The sequence below is a fragment of the Oncorhynchus gorbuscha genome, linkage group LG01, assembly GCF_021184085.1.
Source record: "Oncorhynchus gorbuscha isolate QuinsamMale2020 ecotype Even-year linkage group LG01, OgorEven_v1.0, whole genome shotgun sequence".
NCBI classification, from domain to species: Eukaryota; Metazoa; Chordata; class Actinopteri; order Salmoniformes; family Salmonidae; genus Oncorhynchus; species Oncorhynchus gorbuscha.
Window position 1 is genome coordinate 104,813,266 of NC_060173.1, and position 25,694 is coordinate 104,838,959.

Sequence of the window (25,694 nt, forward strand, 5' to 3'; positions counted from 1 at the left end):
GAGGCATTCCAGAGCCAGCGACATCTGACTCCACCCATCCAGCATTGTTTTGTCAACTGCGTGCGTTTTGGAGCTACGAGTGCCAAATACCCATGTGTATTGGTTGCTTGGCGCGTCAATTATGATTTCTAGAATAAGTAGGAGGAGCAACGCCAGAGAGAGGTGGGGAGGACTAGAGGCGGCGCAGCTGTCAGTTGTGCTCGTCAAAATCTGTTGCAGACTCGACTAAAGTGTTTAGCAGCTCAGTGTACTTTGAGAGCCTAACCAATGTACGGACCTATGGGAGATACATCTTGTTCTCCCCATAACAACATATATCACAGCGTAAAGTTGACTGCCTTGCACTTTGGTAACTGTTGGATGGTAAGGTAGACTGAGTTGGCTTCTTTGAGCAGGAGGGTTAGGCTACCCTGGAAGACTACACCTAAATACGTGTGTTGTTTTAAGGATTTTTATGCGAAGTTTATTCTTCCCAATGTTAATCTATCATTGAGTGTGAGGTAGCATCGCTGGAAGCCTACAGGACTGCTGCCAATCTGTGAGGTTGGGACTTGTTGCGTGAAAAACACATCCCCCGGGAATAGTGTTTTCGGGTAAACCCTTTTTTAAAACCAATTTGCATTCAAGTCGGTGCGTGTCAGTGGTGTTTTGATTTCACAACAGGACAGATTATCGAGTGTCTGTGGTGGGTGTTCCCCAATCCTCTGATTCTAGTCCTGACAGTATACAAGTCAGTTCGACTTTGTGGAGACTGGAGAGCGAACATGAGACTGAATGTGATGGACTTTAGGCGTGATTAAAGAAATTGAAGTAATTACCTAGGCCTACCCAACTGCCTGACCGGAGCGGCTCTAATGGTCTAACGGAACAGCCCTCGCCAGATGTGCGCTGGAGTCCAGTTCCGTGGTTCATATTTTTGGAAAGGCGCAGCAGACCCCTCCATAGCCTACCCGTGCACTTATATGTAAATAAATGGCACCCATAATACGTCGAATTTAGTGATTTTCTATAGCCTGTAACTGCTGAGAAGATGTCGGAGCAAGAGCGCTATGGGGACGGACTGTGCGACGATGGAGCTCCGGAGATCATCCCGTCGAGAGCGTCCAGGACGGGAAGGCGGAGCGGAGTCATCCTCCCTGGCCAGGACAACGACACCATCGTCCTGGAGGCAGTGAGGGCAGCCCCACGCAGGAGCAGCATCATCAAGGTAAGATAGATTAGTTACTTAAAGGGATGGTTGAGGCTACATGTAATGATAACACTGGAAAAATCTATCTGAACGATTTAGGTGAACAGATCTGTTTCACTCAATCACCTGCTTTTACCTGAGCCATTTGTTTACCTTAGTTCACCCGCATAAAATAGCCAGGCTTCGAATTAAAAATCCATCGGCTAATGCAGTAGTTCCCCCACCTATTTTGGTTACTGTACACCAACTGAATTTTGTTCTGCCTGGAGTACCCCTGAAGTATCCCCTCGTGCATTTTACCAGTAGGCATATGGTCTCACGAGTCTTCTCAAGTATCCCCTGTGGATTGGCCAAGTACCCCCAGGGGTTATATTACTCCTGGTCGGGAACCACTGGGCTAATATAATAGCACTGGAGCTTTCACAATGTGTATTCATCCACTTCAAATGTCTCTGCAACAGACACTAGACATGGAGCCGCTGGATAAAGGACAGTGGGTAATGAATAGAAGTAGGATAGGCTACAGTGGGTTGTGATTACATTAGCGTGTGAACATGAACAAGCACCAGACAAATGCCAATACTCTTCAGAGACTGTCTCAATTTGGGTCTCAGACATATTCATTCCTATAATATATAATATAATAATAATATATGCCATTTAGCAGACGCTTTTATCCAAAGCGACTTACAGTCATGTGTGCATACATTCTACGTATGGGTGATCCCGGGGATCGAACCCACTACCCTGGCGTTACAAGCGCCATGCTCTACCAACTGAGCTACAGAAGGACCACCTGCACAGCAAAATCAGTTGTGTACATTTAACTCTGAAAGTGTGTTTTCAGTGAACATATGAGTCCCACTGAACTGGTGATAAAATAACACTTTGGAGATTGTTAAAGATTTAACTCTGTTGCGGTGTTCCCCATTCAACATGTAAAGTGTTTAATTTAACTTAACTGTGGTGTTTGCCAGTGGTGTAAAAATATGTCAAAGCACTACTTAAGTAGTTTTTTGGGATATCTGTACTTTACTTTACTATTTATATTTTTGTCAACTTTTACTAAACTACATTCCTAAAGAAAATAATATACTTTTTACTCCATACATTTTCCCTGACACCCCAAATACTTGTTACATTTTGACAGGAAAATGGTCCAATTCACACACTTATCAAGAGAACATCCCTGGTCCTCCCTACTGCATCTGATTTGAAGGACTCACTAAACACCTACTTCGTTTGTTAAATGATGTCTGAGTGTTGGAGTGTGCCTCTGGCTAGCCGGCAATTTAAAAATGATTAATATAAGGAATTTGAAATGGTTTATATTGTTACTTTTGATACTTAAGTCAATTTGAGTAATTCCATTTACTTTTGATACTTAAGTATTTTTAAAACCAAATACTTTTAGACTTTTACTTCAGTCATTTTCTATTAAGGTATCTTTACTTTTACTCAAGCATGACATTTGAGTACATTTCCACCACTGGTGTTTGCATAGCCCTACTGTAGATTAATATGCAATACCTATAGTGTAAAACATGATTTAGAGTAAACTGGACTAACTTTGCTCTAAGACAATATTTCTATCATTAGGCCTTACTTTGATGGCCTAGTTTAATCTTAGCACAGTGGTGTTAAACTCCTGGTTTACAGGCCACATCAGGTCTGCAAGTCACATTAAGATGGCTTGCAAAGTGATGTATAATTTATTTTGGAATTCAGAGTTAGGATATCCAACAGTTGACATTTTTGTTCACCAGCAACCAGCATTCAGAATGACTGTCAGTGTTAGGAAAGTTTATAAGAAGATTACCTAAACCAATTGAACTGGAACAACAATTTCAGTAACGGGTGCAAAAAATGTATTATATTTATCCTTGTGTAGCATAATATTAATCAATCAATGTACATGCAAAAACAGATATTAAAAACTTTTTTTTAAATCTGTTTTTTCTAAAATAGAGAATGCTGGGAAATATGATATGGATGGGCATGGTTTTGATGGGACTGTTTTACTCTCCAAAGTAAAACAGGCTTTTAACACCAAAACTGGGGGTTAATGTATGCAGAGTGAATTTAACTCCTGAATCAACACTAGAAATGTTACACTGAAAAATAAACACTGGCCATTTTTCTGTGTGGATGACAATCTTATTGAGGACTTACAAGAACTGTTTCTCATTTTCGAGGAAAGAAACCTGCAGGGCGCCATGGTTAGGCTATAATGGTGTTCTGAAACTGAAATGATGTCAGCCTTTTGGTCTCAGTTCATTTGGATATATACTGTAGGCAACAGCAGGTGCCACTCGTGGTATCGTTTTGATTTTAACTGTCACGCACTGCATTTTTTCTGCACTGAAATTGGCCAAAGAATGTAGGCTACACATTGAGTGAACAACCTGTGACACCCGCCTGCACCTACTCCTGACAACAGCGCACATTCCACGCGCCGAGTGATCTCAATTCAGGCCCACACAGAGCATCACACATGTGTATTCACATGCCAAACCTGTGCCTAACCTGTACCATTATGCTCACTTTATTTCCATTTCACAATGGACTTTTGATTAACCTGAATATGCCAAAAACGCACCCTCATAGAAGTTGTCTTCCAAAAGAAGCTCTCACCAGCACAGATTTAAATTCTAATATCTGGTCATCAACAATGTTTGAATAGTTGTTGTCATCTTAGATAACCTGTTTTATAAAACAATACCAATTCAGAGCATCCAATGAAGAATGATCCTGCCCTCTACAGTGAGGGGAAAAAAGTATTTGATCCCCTGCTGATTTTGTATGTTTGCCCACTGACAAAGAAATGATCATTCTATAATTTTAATGGTAGATTAATTTGAACAGTGAGACAGAATAACAACAAAAACATCCAGAAAAACACATGTCAAAAATGTTATAAATTGATTAGCATTTTAATGAGGGAAATAAGTAATTGACTCCTCTGCAAAACATGACTTAGTACTTGGTGGCAAAACCCACATTTCTTGTAGTTTGCCACCAGGTTTGCACACATTTCAGGAGGGATTTTGTCCCACTCCTCTTTGCAGATCTTCTCCAAGTCATTAAGGTTTCGAGGCTGACGTTTGGCAACTCTAACCTTCAGCTCCCTCCACAGATTTTCTATGGGATTAAGGTCAGGAGACTGGTTAGGCTACTCCAGGACCTTAATGTGCTTCTTCTTGAGCCACTCCTTTGTTGCCTTGGCCGTGTGTTTTGGGTCATTGTCATGCTGGAATACCCATCCACTACCCATTTTCAATGCCCTGGCTGAGGGAAGGAGTTTCTCACCCAAGATTTGACGGTACATGGCCCCGTCCATCGTCCCTTTGATGCGGTGAGGTTGTCCTGTCTCCTTAGGAGAAAAACACCCCCAAAGCATAATGTTTCCACCTCCATGTTTGCCGGTGGGGATGGTGTTCTTGGGGTCATAGGGAGCATTCCTCCTCCTCCAAACATGGCGAGTTGAGTTGATGCCAAAGAGCTCCATTTTGGTCTCATCTGACCACAACACTTTCACCCAGTTGTCCTTTGAATCATTCAGATATTAATTGGCAAACTTCAGACGGGCATGTATATGTGCTTTCTTGAGCAGGGGGACCTTGCGGGCGCTGCAGGATTTCAGTCCTTCACGGCGTAGTGTGTTACCAATTGTTCTCTTGGTGACTATGGTCCCAGATGCCTTGCGATCATTGACAAGATCCTCCCGTGTAGTTCTGGGCTGATTCCTCACCGTGCTCATGATCATTGCAACTCCATGAGGTGAGATCTTGCATGGAGCCCCAGGCCGAGGGAGATTGACAGTTCTTTTGTGCTTTTTCCATTTGTGAATAATTGCACCAACTGTTGTCACCTTCTCACCAAGCTGCTTGGCGATGGTCTTGTAACCCATTCCAGCCTTGTGTAGGTCTACAATCTTGTCCCTGACATCCTTGGAGAGCTCTTTGGTCTTGGCCATGGTGGAGAGTTTGGAATCTGATTGATTGCTTCTGTGGACAGGTGTCTTTTATACAGGTAACAAACTGAGATTAGGAGCACCCCCCTTTAAGAGTGTGCTCCTATTCTCAGCTCTTTACCTGTATAAAAGACACCTGGGAGCCAGAAATCTTTCTGATTGAGAGGGGGTCAAATACTTGTTGCCCTCATTAAAATGCAAATCAATTTATACCACTTTTGACATGCTTTTTCTGGATTTTTAAAATTGTTATTCTGTCTCACTGTTCAAATGAACCTACCATTCAAATTATAGACAGATCATTTCTTTGTCAGTGGGCAAATGTACAAAATCAGCAGGGGATCAAATACTTTATTCCCTCACTGTATCTATGAGCTCAGTTTGTGTCTGCATCCAGGATGGACTGTGGTCAAATATGGTCTACAGTATATACTGACAAGATACCTGGAGTCTTCGCTATAAAAATGGAAGTAAAAGTTTGTCGGGAACATTCTAGCTGTCGGGAAAGTCTAGAACATTCTAGCTGAATAAGAGCGGGCAGATACGCATGCGAACAACAAAAAAATCAGCTTCCTCTGCTTCACGCTTTATTTTCAAGCTGACATATTTTAGGGCGGAGTCAGCCGTGCCTCTTCCTCTCTGCTGTGGTTGACCCTGTGGTTGACAACTGACCAGCAGCTACAAGCCAGTCTAGGGTGACATCATAGCTTTCCATGGTCGCTAGCGGTGATATGATATCAGCTGACTTTACCAGAGGAGGATCATGTTATTGATAGATCACTGTTAAAGACGTCCTCCAGCGATACTATAAATTAGGTAAAAGACACAAACTGAAGGGTCAAAACGTATGTGTGGATAGTGTTTTTTTTTTACTTCAAGGAGTTGGTCTGGTGGTCAGGTGGGACGTCATCAGCCTCCCCCCTAGCTTGAGGAACAATAGAGAACAGAAGGGGCAAAACCCCCTCCCACCCCCCCACTTGTGCCATGTTATGTCATACCGGGACCACCTATTGAGATGTGCCTTTTGTTAAATAAATCAGATGTTAAATGAGGTGACAAGGAGACTGGAGGAGGACATTAAATAGATGTCCACCCTTAGGGGACATCTATGGAGGCTCCATACTCCTGTGTGTGTGTGTGTGTATCTGTGTGTGTGTGTGTGTGTGTGTACTCCCAGCTGAGAGGCTCTGATGTGGTGATTGTGTTAACTGAGCCCTCTCTCTGTCCTAGTAGCAGGAAGTGTCACGGGTGATGCAAAGATAGAGGAATGTCAGTGACAGACACGGAGGGACGGGAACAGAGGGAGGGGGAGAGAGAGAGGGAGGGAGGGAGGGATGGAAGGGAGGGAGGATAGAGGGATGAATGCAGAGGAGCACAGAGGAAGGACAAGGATGGAGACTGAGGGAGAAAGAGATTAGACAGGGGGCTTGTGACTTGGCCCAGCCTCATGATGGCAGTGCTCACATTAGGTCCCATGTGTGAGTAACTTTGTCCTCCTCAACCAAAGATGCCCAGACATAGAAACCCTGATAGGAACCTGGCTAATCAACAGGACTTTGTTGTTTAGTGTAACCGATGGAGACCCACCCCTCAGAAATGAAGGGAAGGACGAGGTTGGTGCATCTCTGAACCTCCCCCTCTGGCTCTGAACAACACTGATTGATGCATCGCCTCTGCTTGTCAAGTCTGTATATAGGAAGTTTTTTTTTTTGTCGTTGTCTCACTGTAAATTATAAAAAGAACAACACAAGTCATTCAGTCACACGATCAGACATTAGATGCCCAGACCAGAAAGTTACACGGGTCACCCTGTGTCTCTGTCTGCCATTCCACTAATACCCATTAAAGTCCATGGGCCAGACCCTGAAATTCAGGCTCACTTGGGTGACGATGTCTCATAGTGATTTTCTTGAAGGTTTATGAGAGTTGGAAAATGTGTGATATCAGTGCAGCAATGGGAGATTCCTCTACATTATTACTCTTTATTTCATCCCTCCATCACATCCATTTTACCCATAGGGATTTTACCTTATAGAATAAAATAAAACTTTATTGTCCATCTAGGATGGACATTTTTCTTTGGCATCAGCTTAAATTAAAATGATCGCACACACATACATTCTCACATCACATTTAAACCAGTCAGTCCATCATACTGCATATGCTATCAACATAGAGGACATCAATACATTCACGCCGCTGTCCCAACTGCACTGGATAGATAAGTACATATACTTATACAATTTACTTTGCATTTTGTAGACAAACAGCACAAGCAACAAATGAATGTTTGAAAATGTTCTTCTTGGGCATTCTGAAGCGCCAGCCAGAGGGAAGCCTCTCCAACTGAGGGTGTAGAGGGTGGAAGGGGTCGCCAACAACAGCCAGTGCCTTCTTTTTGGTTGCCTTGTGGAACAGACTGGGCAAATGTGCCTGCGGTCGACCAATTACTTTCCTGGCTATGTTTACTATTCTTGTTCAGTTTGCTTTTGCGCCTCACGCTCAGATTACCAGACGGTCATATTGAAGGTGAGGATGCTCTCCACCAAGCTGCTGTACACCCTCTTCAGAACACCCTGGCTGACCCCAAACCCCTTCAATTTCCTCATTAAAAATAGGCGCTGGCTTGCTTTAAAAAAAAAAACATTCTGCATTCTCTGTAAAACTCAGTTTGTTATCAATTTGTGTGCCTAGGTATTTGAAACACTCAACCACCTCCACTGGTTGGTTGTTCAGAGAGAGTGTTTGGGACCTTGGCAAGTTGTTGCCATTGATGATCAGTTCCTTTTGTCTTTTCCACATTGATGTGGAGGGCACTTGACCGGCACCATTCTTGAAGTTTGTTTAAAATATCTGTCCCCATCTGACCCCAATCTTCTTCTTTTTAAAGACTCCCACCAGAACCATGTCTTCAGTGGACGTGAAAAGGCTCACATTGTTTCCTTGGATCTTCATCTTGTTAGTGTAGATGGAGAACAACAACAGTGAAAGGACACACCCCTGGGGTGCCCCTGTGTTCAGGGCCAGTTCATCAGAGAGGGCCCCATTCATGAGGACCCTCTGTGGGCAGTCAGTTAATAATAAGTCCTTGATCCAACCTGCCAGGCCTCCGTTGACGTTCAGGTCCAGTAGTCGTTTCAGCAGTATGTTTATTTGCATTGAAAGTTGAACGAAAGTAAAATAAATGAAAGGTGTGCATATGATTTATCATGTTGAAGGGGACTAGCCACCATGTTCATCAAGGTCAGGGTAGCATCCTCAATCCCTCTCTGTGCCTTATAGGCAAACTGGAATGGGTCCAGTTGATCTGCTATGGACAGTTCTTCAGTACTTTGCTTCGTAGTCCGTCTGGGCTCGGCGCTTTGTGTGGCTTAATATGTGACCAGCATGAGACCACCTCGTTATCTGGACAGGAGAGGATTTGAGTCAAATCTTCCATAAAAACAGTTAAGGTCGTTTACAAAGAATGAACAGTCTGCAATTGTATTGTTCTCTTTTCTCTTCCCATCATTCATTGCATTAAGCCCTTCCCATGTTTGTCTTGATTGGCTGGACAGAACCTCTGCTTCACTTTCTCCTTTCAGTCCTTTTTATCATTCCACATTTTTGACCTGAATTCATTTTCTTGCTCCTTTACAGCTTCAGCATCTCCTTTACAGCACCAGCATCTCCTTTACAGCTTCATCATCTCCTTTACAGCACCAGCATCTCCTTTACAGCTTCAGCATCTCCTTTACAGCACCAGCATCTCCTTTACAGCACCAGCATCTCCTTTACAGCACCAGCATCTCCTTTACAACTTCAGCATCTCCTTTACAGCACCAGCATCTCCTTTACAACTTCAGCATCTCCTTTACAGCACCAGCATCTCCTTTACAGCACCAGCACCTCCTTTACAGCTTCAGCATCTCCTTTACAGCACCAGCATCTCCTTTACAGCACCAGCATCTCCTTTACAGCACCAGCGTCTCCTTTACAGCACCAGCGTCTCCTTTACAGCACCAGCATCTCCTTTACAGCACCAGCATCTCCTTTACAGCACCAGCATCTCCTTTACAGCACCAGCATCTCCTTTACAACTTCAGCATCTCCTTTACAGCACCAGCATCTCCTTTACACTACCAGCATCTCCTTTACACTACCAGCATCTCCTTTACACTACCAGCATCTCCTTTCAGCAATGCAAACTTCTTTAAGTGAGGCACATTTTCAATACCTTAGACACCCAGGGCTTGTTTTTGGGAAATACTCTAACAATTTCTGTGTTAATGACAGTATGCTCACAAAACTGGATGTATGATGTAATGCTGTCTGTGATGTCAAAGCAGTCCTTGAGCTCCTCCCTACTCTCCTCTGTCCGTACCTGAATGGATTTCTCTGCAGGTTTTCTGCATTTCACCTGCTGCTTGTATCTCGGGTAGGAGATGGATAACGTTAAACGATCTGATTTCCCGATGGGTGCTCCGGACACTGCCGTGTATGCGTCATCTCCGTTGCCATAACACTGGTCCAGGATGTGAGTTGGACAGGTGACGTACTGTTTGGATCAGCTGATCGGGAAAGCCAAGAGTGGGGAGGTGCTCAGAGAGGGAGAGCGCATTAAAATCCCCAAGAACAAATACTGTCTGGTCAGTTGATCGTGAAAGCGCAGCATTGAAACAGTCTGTAATCCTGTCAGCAGCTTCCTTATTGTTAGGTCCAGGCACATAGACCAGAATAATGGTAATCTGTCCAAACTCACTTGGTAGATAGAATGGCATGAATGATACAATGAGAGTCTCATAGTCTCTGGTGCACATTTGTTCTATCACATTACACTGCGTGGCCAAAGTATTATCTACGAAGATACATAGCCCCTCGCCTATTGATTTATGTAATGTTGTTTAGTCTCCGTCTGCTCTAATAACAGTGTATCCATCAATGTCCACATCAATAACAGTGTATCAATCAATATCCTGTAATGTAATCCCAGCCCTCGTTCCCGCAGGAGGCCTTTTGCCTTCTGGTAGGCCGTCATTCTAAATAAGAATTTGTTCTTTAACTGACTTGCCTAGTTAAAAATTAAGGTAAAATAAATATTGTCCTGCTTGAGCCACGTTTCTGTAAAGCAGATTGAATTACTTCTACTGTGACAAACAATGTCAGTATACAACAACTTATTGGTCACATATACCCTTTAATCATATATCACTGGAAAGCTTACCTTCACAGCTATCCACCAGACACATTTTTGGAATGTTCAGGTCAAGAGAACTTTGACCTTTTGACCTCTAGGGTACATTTCAGAATTACTTGTATAAATTGCAAAAAATACAAAATGAAACCCATATACAGTTTCAACTTTGTTAGACAAGTGGTTCTGAAAGGTCATGAAATTATCTTTCAAATATATATACTATAACCAACTTTGAAAGCACCACCTACAACCATTGTTTCAAAATAGCACATATTGTGCAACTGTTGGAAGCTTGGCCGCCAACCAACTCAGTGGGATCTTATTGGATCAATTTTGCATGATCATACCTGTATGAAATTGTAGTGCCCAATATGATCTTAAAATGTTCATGGTGATGTGGAATACACAACCACATGAGCCAGGTGTGCCAGATATATATATATATATATATATATCACAGAATTGTTGTAAGAATGTGCCCAAAAACTTTCCCTAATGAAAAATATATGAACCCCTACAAAAAAATTGCCATGAATTATAATCCACATAATAATTCACAAACAGTGCAGCTATTCCCTCCGCAAGGCTATTAAACAAGCTAAGCGTCAGTACAGAGACAAAGTAGAATCTCAATTCAACGGCTCCGACACGAGGCATGTGGCAGGGTCTACAGTCAATCACGGACTACAAGAAGAAACCCAGCCCAGTCACGGACCAGGATGTCTTGCTCCCAGGCAGTCAAAAATAACTTTTTTTGCCTGCTTTGAGGACAATACAGTGCCACTGACACGGCCTGCAACGAAAACATGCGGTCTCTCCTTCACTGCAGCCGAGGTGAGTAAGACATTTAAACGTGTTAACCCTCGCAAGGCTGCAGGCCCAGACTGCATCCCCAGCCGCGCCCTCAGAGCATGCGCAGACCAGCTGGCCGGTGTGTTTACGGACATATTCAATCAATCCCTATACCAGTCTGCTGTTCCTACATGCTTCAAGAGGGCCACCATTGTTCCTGTTCCCAAGAAAGCTAAGGTAACTGAGCTAAACGACTACCGCCCTGTAGCACTCACTTTCGTCATCATGAAGTGCTTTGAGAGACTAGTCAAGGACCATATCACCTCCACCCTACCTGACACCCAAGACCCACTCCAATTTGCTTACCACCCAAATAGGTCCACAGACGATGCAATCTCAACCACACTGCACACTGCCCTAACCCACCTGGCCAAGAGGAATACCTATGTGAGAATGCTGTTTATCGACTACAGCTCGGCATTCAACACCATAGTACCCTCCAAGCTTGTCATCAAGCTCGAGACCCTGGGTCTCGACCCCGCCCTGTGCAACTGGGTACTGGACTTCCTGACGGGCCGCCCCCAGGTGGTGAGGGTAGGCAACAACATCTCCCCGCTGATCCTCAACACGGGGGCCCCACAAGGGTGCGTTCTGAGCCCTCTCCTGTACTCCCTGTTCACCCATGACTGCGTGGCCACGCACGCCTCCAACTCAATCATCAAGTTTGCGGACGACACAACAGTGGTAGGCTTGATTACCAACAACGACGAGACGGCCTACAGGGAGGAGGTGAGGGCCCTCGGAGTGTGGTGTCAGGTGTCTCACACTCAACGTCAACAAAACTAAGGAGATGATTGTGGACTTCAGGAAACAGCAGAGGGAACACCCCCCTATCCACATCGATGGAACAGTAGTGGAGAGGGTAGCAAGTTTTAAGTTCCTCGGCATACACATCACAGACAAACTGAATTGGTCCACTCACACTGACAGCGTCGTGAAGAAGGCGCAGCAGCACCTCTTCAACCTCAGGAGGCTGAAGAAATTCGGCTTGTCACCAAAAGCACTCACAAACTTCTACAGATGCACAATCGAGAGCATCCTGGCGGGCTGTATCACCGCCTGGTACGGCAACTGCTCCGCCCTCAACCGTAAGGCTCTCCAGAGGGTAGTGAGGTCTGCACAACGCATCACCGGGGGGCAAACTACCTGCCCTCCAGGACACCTACACCACACGATGTTACAGGAAGGCCATAAAGATCATCAAGGACATCATCGGCCGCCTTTCGTTCCAGTACTCTGCTGCCTGTGACTGGAACGAATTGCAAAAATCGCTGAAGTTGGAGACTTTTATCTCCCTCACCAACTTCAAACATCAGCTAGCTGAGCAGCTAACCGATCGCTGCAGCTGTACATAATCTATTGGTAAATAGCACACCCAGTTTCACCTACCTCATCCCCACAGTTTTTATTTATTTACTTTTCTGCTCTTTTGCACACCAATATCTCTACCTGTACATGATAATTTATCACTCCAGTGTTAATCTGCAATATTGTAATTATTCGCCTACCTCCTCATGCCTTTTGCACACATTGTATATAGATTCCCCTTTTTTTTTATCTGTGTTATTGACTTGTTAATTGTTTACTCCATGTGTAACTCTGTGTTGTCTGTTCACACTGCTATGCTTTATCTTGGCCAGGTCGCAGTTGCAAATGAGAACCTGTTCTCAACTAGCCTACCTGGTTAAATAAAGGTGAAATTAAAAATAAAACCCGAGCCACTGCCTGTTCACCCCGCTATCATCCAGAAGGCGAGGTCAGTACAGGTGCATCAAAGCTGGGACCGAGAGACTGAAAAACAGCTTCTATCTCAAGGCCATCAGACTGTTAAACAGCCACCACTAACATTGAGTGGCTGCTGCCAACACACTGTCATTGACACTGACCCAACTCCAGCCACTTTAATAATGGGAATTGATGGGAAATGATGTAAATATATCACTAGCCACTTTAAACAATGCTACCTTATATAATGTTACTTACCCTACATTATTCATCTCATATGCATACGTATATACTGTACTCTATATCATCGACTGCATCCTTATGTAATACATGTATCACTAGCCACTTTAACTATGCCACTTTGTTTACTTTGTCTACATACTCATCTCATATGTATATACTGTACTCGATACCATCTACTGTATGCTGCTCTGTACCATCACTTATTCATATATCCTTATGTACATATTCTTTATCCCCTTACACTGTGTATAAGACAGTAGTTTTGGAATTGTTAGTTAGATTACTTGTTGGTTATCACTGCATTGTCTGAACTAGAAGCACAAGCATTTCGCTACACTCGCACTAACATCTGCTAACCATGTGTATGTGACAAATAAAATTTGATTTGATTTCCTGTTGCTGCAGGATTATATTCCTGCTGTAGCAAACTGGCTAAAATTAAGATCCTACATCTGTAGGATAACATGGGAAAAAAATATCCATGTTAAGTGTTTAAAGATGAAATATTACAATTAAGGATGGAAACATTTTCATAAACAATGATTCGGACAGTTTTTGCAACAATTCTGTGAAAAATGTATATATCTGGCACACCTGGCTCATGTTTGTGTATTCCACATCACCATGAACATGTTAAGATAGTATTGGGCACACTACAATTTCATACAGGTATGGTCATGCAAAATTCATCCAATAAGACCCCACTGAGTTGGTTGGTGGCCATATTGAAAAAAGGATTCTGTGGGGTTTCATGCTTCTATCACAGAAGTTGCAATCCCAAAACATAGCTGGCCCACTACATGGAAATAAATGGCTATGCTTCCAACAGTTTAATGTCAGTTGCACAATATGGGCAATGTTTTGAAACTCTGTTTCCCATGCTTGTTCAATGAACCATAAACAATTAATGAACATGCACCTGTGGAACGGTAGTTAAGACACTAACAGCTTACAGACGGTAGGCAATTGTCACATGTATGAAAACCTAGGACACTAAAGAGTCCTTTCTACTGACTCAGAAAAACACCAAAAGAAAGATGCCCAGGGTTGCTGTTCATCTGTGTGAACGTGCCTTAGGCATGCTGCAAGGAGGCATGAGGACTGCAGATGTGGCCAGGGCAATAAATTGCAATGTCCATACTGTGAGACGCCTAAGACAGCGCTACAGGGAGACAGGACGAACAGCTGATCGTCCTCCCAGTGGCAGACCACGTGTAACAACACCTGCACAGGATCGGTACATCTGAACATCACACCTGCGGGACAAGTACAGAATGGCAACAACAACTGCCCGAGTTACACCAGGAACGCACAATCCCTCCATCAGTGCTCAGACTGTACGCAATAAGCTGAGAGAGGCTGGACTGAGGACTTGTAGGTCTGTTGTAAAGCAGGTCCTCACCAGACATCACAGGTAACAACGTCGCCTATGGGCACAAACCCACTGTCGCTGGACCAGATAGGACTGGCAGAAAGTGCTCTTCACTGACGAGTCGCGGTTGTCTCACCAGGGGTGATGGTTGGATTCGCGTTTATCGTCGAAGGAATGAGCATTACACCGAGTCCTGTACTCTGGAGCGGGATCAATTTTTGGAGGTGGAGGGTCCATCATGGTCTGGGGCAGTGTGTCACAGCATCATCGGACTGAGCTTGTTGTCATTGCAGGCCATCTCAACGATGTGCGTTACAGGGAAGACATCCTCCTCCCTCATGTGATACCCTTCCTGCAGGCTCATCCTGACATGACCCTCCAGCATGACAATGCCACCAGCCATACAGCTCGCCCCGTGCATGATTTCCTGCAAGACAGGAATGTACGTTTTTCTGCCATGGCCAGCGAAGAACCCGGATCTCTATCCCATTGAGCACATTTGGGACCTGTTGGATCGGAGGGTGAGGGCTAGGGCCTTTCCCCTCAGAAATGTCCAGGAACATGCAGGTGCCTTTGTGGAAGAGTGGGGTAACATCTCACATCAAGAACTGGCAAATCTGGTGCAGTCCATGAGGAGGAGATGCACTGCAGTACTTAATGCAGCTGGTGGCCGCACCAGTTACTGAGTGTTACTTTTGATGTTGCCCCCCCCTTTGTTCAGGGACACATTATTCAATTTCTGTTAGTCACATGTCTAACAGTTTAGTTTATGTCTCAGTTGTTGAATGTTCATACAAATATTTACACATGTTAAGTTGACTGAAAATAGGGTGGCGCAGTGGTTAAGGGCACCTGTGCCACCAGAGACTCTGGGTTCGCGCCCAGGCTCTGTCGCAACAGGCCGCGACCGGGAGGTTAGCAGTGCATGCTAACCAAGGTTGCCAGGTGCATGGTGTTTCCTCCGACACATTGGTGCGGCTGGCTTCCGGGTTGGATGCGCGCTGTGTTAAGAAGCAGTGCGGCTTGGTTGGGTTGTGTATCGGAGGACGCATGACTTTCGACCTTCGTCTCTCCCGAGCCCCTATGGGAGTTGTAGCGGTTGAGACAAGATAGTAGCTACTAACAATTAGATACCACGAAATTGGGGAGAAAAAGAGGGTAAAAATTAAAGTAACATTAAAAAAAAAAAAAAATTAAATGCAGCTGACTGTGAGAGAACGTTTCTTTTTTGATGAGTTTATATATCATTTGAAAGGTAATTTCATGACCTTTCAGAACCACTTGTCTTACAAAGCTGAGAACGTATCAGGGTTTTCCTTTTTTAAGCAATGTTTACAGGTCAATCTGATATGTACCCTAGAGGTCAAAGTTCTGTTGACCTGATCATTCTGAGAATGTGTCTGACAACGATGAGACAGAATATAGGGAGCAGGTCAGAGAACTGGACAACAACCTCTCCCTCAATGTGAGCAAGATAAAGGAGCTGATCGTGGACTACAGGAAAAGGCGGGCCAAACAGGTCCCCATTGACATCAACGGGGCTGTAGTGGAGAGGGTCGAGAGTTTCAAGTTCCACATCACCGACTAACTATCATGGTCCAAACACACAAAGACAGTTGTGAACACTCAGATCCTAAAAAAGTTTTACAGCTGCACCATCAAGAGCATCCTGACCGATTGCATAACCGCCTGGTATGGCAATTGCTCGCGTCTGACCACAAGGTGCTACAGAGGGTAGTGCGTACGGCCCAGTACATCACTGGGGCCAAGCTTCCTGCCATCCAGGACCTACAGTTGAAGTCGGAAGTTTACATACACTTAGGTTGGAGTCATTAAAACTTGTTTTTCAACCACTTCACAAATGTATTTTTAACAAACTATAGTTTTGGCAAGTCTGTTAGGATATCTGCTTTGTGCATGACACAAGTACTTTTTCCAACAATTGTTTACAGACAGTTTATTTGACTTCATCACAATTCCAGTGGGTCAGAAGTTTAAATACACTAAGTTGACTGTGCCTTTAAACAGCTTGGAAAATACCATTAAATTATGTCATGGCTAAAAAAAAATAGATGGCATCAAAATTATGTGGATATATTGAAGTAATATCTCAAGACATCATTCAGGAAGTTAAAGCTTGGTCGCAAATGGGTCTTCCAAATGGACAATGATCCCAAGCATACATCCAAAGTTGTGGCAAAATGGCTTAAGGACAACACATTCAAGGTATTGGAGTGGCCATCACAAAGCTCTGTCCTCAATCCTATAGAACATTTGTGGGCTGAACTGAAAAAGCAAGGAGGCCTGAAAACCGGACTCAGTCACACCAGCTCTGTCAGGAGGAATGGGCCAAAATTCACACAACTTATTGTGGGAAGCTTGTGGAAGGCTACCTGAAAACGTTTGACCCAAGTTAAACAATTTAAAGGCAATGCTACCAAATACTAATTATGTGTATGTAAACTTCTTACCCACTGGGAATGTGATGAAAGAAATAAAAGCTGAAATAAATCATTCTCTCTACTATTATTCTGACATTTCACAATCTTAAAATAAAGTGGTGATCCTAACTGACCTAAAAGAGGGAATTGTTACTTGGATTTAAATGTCAGGAATTGTGAAAAACTGAGTTGAAATGTTTTTGACTAAGGTGTATGTAAACTTTCAACTTCAACTGTATATAATAGGCGGTGTCAGAGGAAAGCCCATAAAATTGTCAGACTTCAGTCCTCCAAGTCATAGACTGCTTTCTCTGCTACCCCACGGCAAGCGGTACTGGAGCGCCAAGTCTAGGACCAAAAGGCACCTTAACAGCTTCTACCCCCAAGCCATAGGACTGCTGAACAATTAATCAAATGGCCACCGGACTATTACATTAACCCTCCCCCTCCATTTGTTTTGTACACTGCTGCTACTTGCTGTTTATTATCTATGCACAGTTACCCCTACCTACATGTTCAAATGACCTCTATCCTGTACCCCCGCACACTGACTCGGTACCGGTACCCCCCTGTATATAGCCTCCACACTGACTCGGTACCCCCTGTATATAGCCTCCACACTGACTCGGTACCCCCTGTATATAGCCTCCACACTGACTCGGTACCCCCTGTATATAGCCTCCACACTGACACGGTACCCCCTGTATATAGCCTCCACACTGACTCGGTACCCCCGGTATATAGCCTCCACACTGACTCGGTACCCCCTGTATATAGCCTCCACACTGACTCGGTACCCCCTGTATATAAGCATCGTTATTGTTACGTTATTGTGTTACTTTAGTTTATTTGGTAAATATTTTCTTAACTCTTATTGAACTGCATTGTTGGTTAAGGGCTTGTAAGTAAGCATTTCACGTTAAGGTCTACACGTGTTGTATTCGGCCCTTGTGACAAAGTTTGATTTGATGGATAACTGGGACTCTATGCATTCCAGTGATATATGATTAAAGGGTATATGTGAGTAATAACTTGCTGTATACTGACATTGTTTGTCACAGGGTAAAATCCCTATGGACTGTTAGACCAGGTTTTATTTTATTCTATAAGGTAAAATCCCTATGGACTGTTAGACCAGGTTTTATATTATTCTATAAGGTAAAATCCCTATGGACTGTTAGACCAGGTTTTATTTTATTCTATAAGGTAAAATCACTATGGACTGTTAGACCAGGTTTTATATTATTCTATAAGGTAAAATCCCTATGGACTGTTAGACCAGGTTTTATATTATTCTATAAGGTAAAATCCCTATGGACTGTTAGACCAGGTGCCAAGAAACATCAACAGAAGAAGAAGATTAATGTGCCACAAGCTCAGTATTGTGACATTACCGTTTGGACTGACAGGGCAGGCTGGAATCCATTATGCTCTACTGCACACACTCTGCCCTTGGAAAAAGCCTCTCACACTAAAATGCTTCACGAAACAGACCGATGTATCTATCAAGGGATGATTGCATCTTGTTGCCCTGTAAAAGCGAAGTTTGTTTGTTTCTGTGTGTGTGTGTAGAGGATAATAAGGATCGATCCCTTTGTGCTCTCTGTGCCCTCTGCCTGGTCGGTGAGTCAGTTGTGGATTAACGTCATCTAGATGAGTATAAGGCCTCTTGTTTCTGCCTGGCCCTCCCAAGGTACTGTTGACACGTGGTTAGAGATGAAGCTTTCCAATCACTTACCTTCCACTCTAGTGCTCATAAAAGTCCCCCATCCAGTTGATCCCTATGCTTTCTCTTAATCCCTGTGCACAAATACATTAAGCACTATGTCTTCCTATCCCACTGAATGATAAGGTTATGAAGAGCAATATAGTATTGAGATTGAGATTGAACACTGCTTCTTACATGTGCTAGGACAGTTACAGTATTACTTTTCGTTATGGAGAATGATGAGCATTCTGTTGCTCAGCCTTTTAGAGTGACATTATAGGAGTGTTCATCTCAATCAAGTCGAATAATTAGGCCTAACGTGTACATTTTTCCTCGACAAATGAAGATTAAAATCGTAACTGTTACTTTTCTCCACCCAACACCACCTGTGTTCTGGGTTGGTGTGTTTGTCTCAGTCAGGCTTCAGTGAAAGGGAACCACTCACTCACTCTCCACTCTGAGGCCCATTGAAACATATAGGATTGAACATAGCCCTGACACAGCTGTGTATTGTCGCTCTCTCTCACTCTCTCTCTGCTACTGTTGTTTGAGTGCAGCCCTGGCCAATCCTGAACTTGCTGGGCTTCAACCTCCCCCTCTCTCCCCACATCTCTGTCCCAATGTGTTTTTCTCAACAATGATTTGTTTACAAAGTACGCTAGGCTCCGGGTCGTGTGTGTGTGTGTGTGTAGGGGAGAGACTGAGGCCTCTGTCCCCTCAGTGTCATCCTACTATTGGTACCACAGCATCCCGAGAACTCTCACCACCACACCACAGCTGCTCGTCATGAGGCTGTGTTAGTGTGTGTGAGTATGTGTTAGCCCTGAGGAATAAGCCTGAATCAAACAGAAACAGACAGCTGTTTTGTCAATCTATGGAAGACGCTCTACTCCCTGCCACATTTAGTCTACATTGTCACATGGACTGCTATCAAACTATTTCAGTACTAATTGACCTTTCACCTTCACCACAATACCTTGATACGTCTAGACTCCCTGTCAATAAGTTGAGTTGTTGGGTGTTTGTGTGCACATGAGGTGCCAGGATGAGCTGGAAGAGTAAGAGGTGGACACTGTGAGAGTGAGGAGAGAGTGGGGGAGGATGGCGAGTCCTATCTGTACACTGCTGTTTAGTAATACCCTGCAGCTGATGTTGAGTCTCTCTCTTCCCATCTCTCTCTCTTTTTACATAGTTTACTGTCCTGAATATAACTGTTATGAAGTTATTGTTATTGGGAGTGTTCTGTCAGGGTCAAGAGTTTCGAGCGAGAGTTCACACAGACACCTACAGATGAAACATTATGGAGTCTTAAAGGAGGCCTGGGTAAGGTCAAAATGTCACTAATGTTCCAACATCAATTGATTATTTCTCAAGTATGCTTTAGGATACAAATGTCAAATACACTGAGTGTACAAAACATCAGGAACAGTCTTTCCCTGACAGGCTGACCAGGTGAAGCTATGATCCCTTATTGATGTCACTTGTTAAATCCACTTCAATCAGTGTAGATGACGGTGAGGAGACCGGTTAAAAAGGACTTTTAAGCCTTGAGACAACTGGGACATGGCTTATGTGTATGTGTGTCATTCAGAGGCTAAATGGGCAAGATCAAATATTTAAGTACGTTTTGAACGGGGTATGGTAGTAGGTGCCAGGTGCACTGGTTTGAGTTTGTCAAGAACTGCAACGCTACTGGGATTTTCACACTCAACAGTTTCCTGTGTGTATCAAGAATTGTCCACCACTCAAAGGACATCTAGCCAACTTGAAACAACTGTGGGAATCAACGGAGTCAACATGAGTTAGAATCCTTGTGGAACGCTTTTGACGCCTTTAATCCATGCCCTGACAAATTAAGGCTGTTCTGAGGGCAAAAGGGGATGCCACTCAATATTAAGGTGTTCCTAATTTTTGGTTCACTTAGTGTATATGTCAACAATCCCTCCTCCAAAGGACACTTCTATGGATAACATTTTGTAAAAATCCCCCAAAATCATGGATTTGTTCTAGTTTCTTAAGGAATCACCCACATAGAGAGCAATAAACAGAGAGAAAGTCACAGTGAAGGAAGGTCTGTGATTGGTGCAGTGCGTGTGTGTGTTCACTAGTGCATAGTGTTTTACCTCAGGGTGAAGCAGACTGGAGAAGGACTCTGGAGAGGGTGTCTAATAAAGGGTGCCTGCAACAACACCTTTAGGTCAACATAGCAGAGCCTACAGGGGGTCAGACCTGTAGGGATGAACAGGGTGACTAACACCCGCATACACATGCTCTTAGATACACACTCATGGACACACGGATAGGCTAAAACATACACAAAGCCTAACCTTGGCATATGCTACACTTGAAAGTCTATGCTACTCTGTGTATTATAATTACCTAACTACAAACTCTTCTTCACTCAATTCGCTGGACGTCTCTTCAAATCAACAATGTATTTGTCACGTATACGTCTTTAGCAGATGTAGCAAAATGCTTGTGTTTCTAGCTCAAAACTGCAGTAATATCTAACAATACACACAATCTAAAGGAATGGAATTAGAATATTTCAATATTTGGACGAGCAATGTCAGAGCGGCATAGACTAAGATACAGTAGAATAGAATACAGTATATACATATGAGATGAGTAATGCAAAATATGTAAACGCTATTAAAGTGACTAGTGTTCCATTTATTAAAGTGGCCAGTGATTTCAAGTCTTTGTATATAGGCAGCAGTCTCTAATGTGCTAGTGATGGCTATTTAACACTCTGATGGCCTTGAGATAGAAGCTGTTTTTCAGTCTCTCGGTCCCAGCTTTGATGCACCTGTACTGACCTCGCCTTCTGGATGATAGTGGGGTGAACAGATAGTGGCTCGGGTGGTTGTTGTCCTTGATGATCTTTTTGGCCTTCCTGTGACATTGGGTGCTGTAGGTGTCCTGGAGTGAAGGCAGTTTACACCCGGTGATGCGTTGGGAAGACCGCACCACCCAGACCGCACTATGGTGTTGAATGCTGAGCTGTAGTCAGTGAACAGCATTCTTACATAGGTATTCCTCTTGTCCAGATGGGATAGGGCAGTGTGCAGTGCGATGGCGATTGCATCATCTGTGGTTCTATTGGGACGTTAAGCAATTTGAAGTGGGTCTAGGGTGTCAGATAAGGTAGATGTGATATGATCCTTGACTAGTCTCTAAAAGCACTTCATGATGACAGAAGTGAGTGCTACGGGTCAATAGTCATTCAGTTCAGTAACATTTGCTTTCTTGGGTACAGGAACAATGGTGGACAACAGACTGAGATAGGGAGAGATTGAATATGTCCTTAAACACTCCAGCCAGCTGGTCTGCACATGCTCTGAGGATGCAGCTAGTGATGCCGTCTGGGCCGGCAGCCTTGCAAGGGTTAACACGCTTAAATATCTTACTCACGTCAGCCATGGAGAAGGAGAGCCCACAGTCCTTGGTAGCTTGTTCAGAAGCAAGACGTCGGTGTCCGCGACGTGGCTGGTTTTCCGTTTATAGTCCATGATTGTCTGTAGACCCTGCCAGATACGTCTCGTGTTTGAGCCGTTGAATTGCGACTCCACTTTCTCTCTATACTGACACTTTGTCTGTGTGATTGCCTTACGGAGGGAATAACTACACTGTTTGTATTCAGCCATATTCTCAGTCACCTTGCCATGGTTAAATGCAGTGGTTAGTGCTTTTAGTTTTGCGCAAATGCTGCGATCTATCCACGGTTTCTGGTTAGGGTAGGTTTTAATAGTCACAGTGGGTATAACATATCCTGTACACTTCCTGATTAACTCAGTCACCGTATCAGTATGTTGTTCTCGGAGGCTACCCGGAACATATCCCAGTCTGCGTGATCAAAACAGTCTTGAATTCTGATTGGTCAGACCAGCGTTGAATAGTCCTTAGCACGGGTACTTCCTGTTGGAGTGTTCCTGTTGGAGTGTTTTAGTGTTTTAGCAGCGCGAGTACTGTTGATAGAACTACCGTAACGTTTTCCTCAAATTTGTTTTTTTATAAACCCCTACCAACAATAAATGCGGTCTCAGGATATGTGGTTTCCAGTTTGCATAAAGTCCAGTGAAGTTCTTTGAAGGCCGTCATGGTATCAGCCTGAGGGGGAATATACATGGCTGTGACTATAGCCAAAGAGAATTATCTTGGGAGGTAATACGGTCAGCATTTGATCGTGAAGTATTCTAGGTCGTGTGAACAAAAGGACAAGAGTTCCTGTATGTTATCACAATCACACCATGAGTAGTTAATCATGAAACACAAACTCCCGTCCTTCTTCTTCCCAGAGAGATATTTATTCCTGCCTGCACGATGAACTGAGAACCCAACTGACTGAACGGACTCAAGACAGTATATCCCGAGAGAGACATTTTTTCCACGAAACAGACTATGTTACAATCCCTGATGTCTCTCTGGAAAGAAATCCTCGTCCTGAGCTCATCAACTTTATTATCCAGAGACTGAACATTAGCGAGTAATATACTCAGAAGCGGTGGGTGGTGTGCGTGCCTCCTGAGTCGGACTAAAAGTCCACTCGAGTACCTCTTTTCTGCTGGCGGTGTTTTGGAACAGCCTCCGGAATCAGTTACATTGTCCTGGAGAGTACAAACAAAGGATCCAATTCGGGAAAGTCGTATCCCTGGTCGTAATACTGGTATTGCCGGTGAGTTACTGCCGCTCTGATATCCAAAGCTTCTTCTCGGCTGTATGTAATAACCCCCAAAATTTCTGGGCTAATAATGTAAGAAATAACACAAAAAAAACAAAATACTGCAAAGTTTCCTAAGAGCTAGAAGCACGGCAGCCCTGTCCGTTGGCACCATTTTACCCTGCTCTGTCCATTGCAGAGTAGGGATGGACATGACTAATGGTGCACTCGACATGTCTTGTAGCTGAGAAGCCAGCCGAGGCTACTGCTCAGACGTTGCTGTAATGGTGCACTCGACATGTCTTGTAGCTGAGAAGCCAGCCGAGGCTACTGCTCAGACGTTGCTGTAATGGTGCACTCGACATGTCTTGTAGCTGAGAAGCCAGCCGAGGCTACCGCTCAGACGTTGCTGTAATGGTGCACTCGACATGTCTTGTAGCTGAGAAGCCAACCGAGGCTACCGCTCAGACGTTGCTGTAATGGTGCACTCGACATGTCTTGTAGCTGAGAAGCCAGCCGAGGCTACCGCTCAGACGTTGCTGTAATGGTGCACTCGACATGTCTTGTAGCTGAGAAGCCAGCCGAGGCTACTGCTCAGACGTTGCTGTAATGGTGCACTCGACATGTCTTGTAGCTGAGAAGCCAGCCGAGGCTACGGCTCAGACGTTGCTGTAATGGTGCACTCGACATGTCTTGTAGCTGAGAAGCCAGCCGAGGCTACTGCTCAGACGTTGCTGTAATGGTGCACTCGACATGTCTTGTAGCCGAGAAGCCAGCCGAGGCTACTGCTCAGACGTTGCTGTAATGGTGCACTCGACATGTCTTGTAGCCGAGAAGCCAGCCGAGGCTACTGCTCAGACGTTGCTGTAATGGTGCACTCGACATGTCTTGTAGCCGAGAAGCCAGCCGAGGCTACTGCTCAGACGTTGCTGTAATGGTGCACTCCACATGTCTTGTAGCCGAGAAGCCAGCCGAGGCTACTGCTCAGACGTTGCTGTAATGGTGCACTCGACATGTCTTGTAGCCGAGAAGCCAGCCGAGGCTACTGCTCAGACGTTGCTGTAATGGTGCACTCGACATGTCTTGTAGCCGAGAAGCCAGCCGAGGCTACTGCTCAGACGTTGCTGTAATGGTGCACTCGACATGTCTTGTAGCCGAGAAGCCAGCCGAGGCTACTGCTCAGACGTTGCTGTTTTTATTTTATTTATTTTTAATTTTACCTTTATTTAACTAGGCAAGTCAGTTAAGAACAAATTCTTATTTTCAATGGCGGCCTAGGAACAGTAGGTCAACTGCCTGTTCAGGGGCAGAACGACAGATTTGTACCTTGTCAGCTCGGGGATTCGAACTTGCAACCTTTCGGTTACTAGTCCAACGCTCTAACCATTACATTTACATTTACATTTAAGTCATTTAGCAGACGCTCTTATCCAGAGCGACTTACAAATTGGTGCATTCACCTTATGATATCCAGTGGAATAGCCACTTTACAATAGTGCATCTAAACCACTAGGCTACCCTGCCGTCTGTAATGGGCCTATATGTTTCTCCTTAGCATGGTGTTTTGTGTTTTGGTTATTCATTGTCAAGCTTTTAAAACAGAAGCCAGACTGCAACATTTTAGTAGCCTAGCCAGGACTGTGGCATGTCTGTACACTTTCCCTCCACTGCGCGCTGTAACCCAGGCTCACTAAAGCAGTGCAATTGAAGTTGAATTCACCGACCGAGTGCAAATTTCATGAAGTAGATTGACTCAACTGTTGACTCATTTCTACTGGCTTGTGTGTCCTATTCAGCCGTGGGCCTTGTGTTTGACACATGTGCACTAGCCTATTAGCCACACGATGACTGACTTGTGATCATTGCCCTTACTAGTTTGATTGATTGCATTGACATTCCCAGCCTTAGTTACACTCGTCCGTTTTTTGTCCAAAATATTAAGTCATTGAAACTGAAACAATGTACCAGGCCAGCTGTGATTTACAACCTGACGCAATATTCTTTGGGCTACTAAGACATTTTTTGGTGAATTATATTAATCGTTAATTGAACTGCATCCATCTATTCTGCCAACAATGCCTTACTGTACGTCATGGATTAGTTTTGTCAAATAGAACCAACATTATTCTAAATGACCAAATATAAGTTGGGTTTGAAGTGTAAACTAGGAATTCAATATTATTAACTGATATTAAGATTGTTTGTTTCATATCTGCAAAGTAGTTAAAACTCTGTCAGTTCTACTTTTAAAAGGCAACAGACTCCTCCAACACAGAGTCAGGATGAGGTGGGGGATTTGGGCAGTTGGCATTGTTGCATTTCGTGAAACATTGCAGCTTGTCTAGCGAGAATGGG

At 44.0% G+C, this 25,694-nt stretch overlaps 1 protein-coding gene across 1 annotated transcript in view; it reads left to right on the forward strand.

Annotated features, from left to right (window-relative positions):
- The first annotated feature begins 208 nt into the window (after nucleotides 1-208).
- The window catches only part of LOC124048249 (inactive phospholipase C-like protein 1), a 163,471-nt gene continuing 137,985 nt past the window's right edge, over nucleotides 209-25,694 (forward strand). The window contains exon 1 of the mRNA XM_046368852.1: nucleotides 209-1,207. Within this exon, the coding sequence (XP_046224808.1) occupies nucleotides 1,031-1,207 (177 nt within the window). The 5' untranslated portion in view covers nucleotides 209-1,030. The remainder of the gene's footprint in view (nucleotides 1,208-25,694) is intronic.